This window comes from Belonocnema kinseyi, chromosome 3 (genome assembly GCF_010883055.1).
Source record: "Belonocnema kinseyi isolate 2016_QV_RU_SX_M_011 chromosome 3, B_treatae_v1, whole genome shotgun sequence".
NCBI classification, from domain to species: domain Eukaryota; kingdom Metazoa; phylum Arthropoda; class Insecta; order Hymenoptera; family Cynipidae; genus Belonocnema; species Belonocnema kinseyi.
This window is the reverse complement of record NC_046659.1, coordinates 160270172-160273004: the sequence shown is the minus strand read 5'-3', so window position 1 is coordinate 160273004 and position 2833 is coordinate 160270172. Positions and strand designations below refer to the sequence as shown.

At 36.3% G+C, this 2833-nt stretch overlaps 1 protein-coding gene across 1 annotated transcript; it reads right to left on the bottom strand.

Annotated features, from left to right (window-relative positions):
• Window positions 1-2095: 2095 nt before the first annotated feature.
• LOC117170088 lies at window positions 2096-2539 on the bottom strand. Its single transcript, XM_033356611.1, has one exon. It carries the CDS (start codon window positions 2537-2539, stop codon window positions 2096-2098), a length of 444 nt encoding a protein of 147 aa, XP_033212502.1.
• Window positions 2540-2833: the final 294 nt, after the last annotated feature.

Below are 2833 nucleotides of genomic sequence, written 5' to 3'. Positions count from 1 at the left end.
TTTCAAATTAATTTAATTAAATTGAATTGTATTTTTTAAATTAAACTTCTTAAAGAAAAAGCAAGTTTTCAAAAGACTGTTATAGCGGCGCACTGCGGTTATCCAAGCTCACGTTATAAAAAAGGTTTATTGGGCAAAAACCTCACCATAGGGTATTGACATAACAATGTGTACGTGGTTTATAATATGAGTAAAGGTACTTTTTCCGGATTTTAATTTAAGTTCGGTGCGATCAGGGAAAATGTACCTACGAAGTTCGAATACTCGAAGCGGATTTAAGTTGGAAGCGAGCCGAATATATTCAAGATATTGAAGTCCATATTCACAAGGAAGCCTAGTAGGTGTAACTAAACACCTGGCATGAGAAGCACTCGGGAAAAAAGATCTGTCTGGAGCAGAAAGTCTGGTAGAACTACACCCGGAAGGAGGATGCTTCTCAGTAGGGGTCCTGGACCTGACTCTCGCAGGTGGAGGAGACTTCTCTAAAGAATATTGTCTGTCAAGTGAATTGGATGTTTCGGTACCATTTGGTAAACAGTCGAAATGGAACCTTAGTTCTGCAACAGGAAACAAAGGATTGCATTTATATGCATTTTTTATATTTGAGCTGCATAAATCTAAAGTATCTTTTCTAAAATATTCCTCGTTGGGACTGGAAATTTGTAAATCTTCCATTAGTGCAAGGCAGAACTAACTATATCTATAGAAAAACTTCCTGAAAGAAATAAAATTTATTTTCCAAATCAAATATTCATTTTTTTGCATTAATTTTTTCAACTGAAGATTGAACTTTTATATTGCTGTCTCAGATGTCACCTTTTTCGTTCAAAATACGTTTTTTGTGTTCGAACTGCTTTTTTTAGCTGGAAATTTAACGGATCTCGCTAAGGATTTATCATTTTACTCTGTAGTGCTTACAAAAGGATTCCCTTAACTTAAAAAATTGTGAAACTATTTGCAAATTTTCGAAGGTTTTCATCTGGATTAAAAATTTATTAGGAAATTTTCAAAATAGATTTTGAGATTTCATATGCCTAGAAAGAATTTTTAAGGAAATCCCGAAAATTTCTTTTTTATATAATTGAAATATTTGAAAATAGACGTTTTCATATTTCCTTATTATTTGTTCAAATTTTTAATATTTTTGAAGCAATTAGTGGACAGTCGGTTTAAAAGGTTGCAACGTCAATTTCAAAACATTATTAAAACATTAATAGAGCACTGTATTCAACCAGCTGCCTTCTTCGGTAGAAATCGCCCAATCTCTCAATCTAAATTAATAAGAACTTTACTAATTAATTTAGTACTAAAGATTTCGAAAGATGAAACATTTTTTAATTTCAATGTATGTGATGTTAAAGAACATTGTAATGGACTCACACAAGCTAAAAAAATTTTTTTATTTAAATTATTAACAGTCTTCAAAGGACACCCCCATGAAGAGAGCGAAGGTGACAGTCGCGGATGATAATATTTGTGAAAATAGACTCAGGAGTTGGAATTAGTTAAAGCTTCTCATCATAAGTGAGAAGAGAGTGCTTTAAGAGACCTTCGACACAAAGAAGTTGACCAACAAAAAATAGAGTCAACTTTATTAGAGTGCTATTCTTAGAAATCTGCATTTTATTTTTTAGAGCGGTGATTTCATTAGAAAAATAGCAATTTTGTTCTTGCTGAATCCAGAATAAAAGAGCTGTTCAAAGATCTGAGGCAACTAAAATCCGAGAAACGATAATGGAACGACACTTCAAAGCGTCTCTAAAACGAACAACCAAGCAGTGACTCGTAGTAATTTGTCTAAAGATGAATAACATTCCACCAGAGTGAAAACTGCGAAAGTTCGCAAGCTGACAACCCGCGAGAAGCACAGTCAGCTGGATTATCTGCACCCGGAACATGATGCCAAATTTCTGAAGGAACGATCGTTTGAATTTCCGAAACCCGATTCGCGACGTATGTCATCCATCTTGTAGGAACAGCTGAAATCCAATGAAGTGTGTTCATAGAATCAGACCACAAATGTAGAGCAGCATCAAAACGCAGTTGAGTTTGAAGGTGAGCGACGAGACGAGCTAACAAAACTGAGGCACATAGCTTAAGACGAGGAAGCGGAACAGTTCGAACAGGATAAATTAAGTTTCCAAAGTTCCTGGATAAAGATCTTTGCGACGATGATAACAGGTGCCAACCATCCTAGAGGATCGAATAATTGGGCTGACTGGCTGACGACAAGGCGCTTTGTGATCACATCTTTAATAGGCCTAATTTCCACCTGGAAAATAAAACAATCGGTACTGGGTTTCAAAGTTAACCCAAGCATCGAAACCAATGTTTCTGACTGCCATGATATATCTGGAGATAACGCGTGCAGATCATCCGGAATGCGCTGCATTAGCTCATGATTGCTTGAATTCCACTTTTTGAGCAGCAAAGCGCCCGCCATGAAGAGACCATGTAGTTTGTTGTGTAGTTTAATAGCATCTTCCAAATTATCCGCTCCGGATAAGACATCATCAACATAGATACCAGTTTTTATCATTTCAGCAGTCAAGGGAAATCGATCCCCTTCATTAAGACCAAGCTGTTGAACGGTGCGAAGAGCTAGAAATGGGGCACATGTCAGACCATATGCGATAGTATCATAGTATTATTTTGACCTTCTTGCCACAGAATAAGTTGGAGATCCTGATCATTTTGGTGGACAATAATCTGTCGATACATTTTTTCGACATCTGCAGAAAAGACAATGCAGTGAAGACGCCACTGCAGCAAAACATCTGAAATATTTAATTGTAATTTTGGGCCTGCGTAAAGATACTCGTTCAATGAAATG

Excerpts from the sequence above, each read along its gene's own strand:
- LOC117170088 (XM_033356611.1), bottom strand. The coding sequence starts at position 2,539 with ATGATAAAAACTGGTATCTATGTTGATGATGTCTTATCCGGAGCGGAT.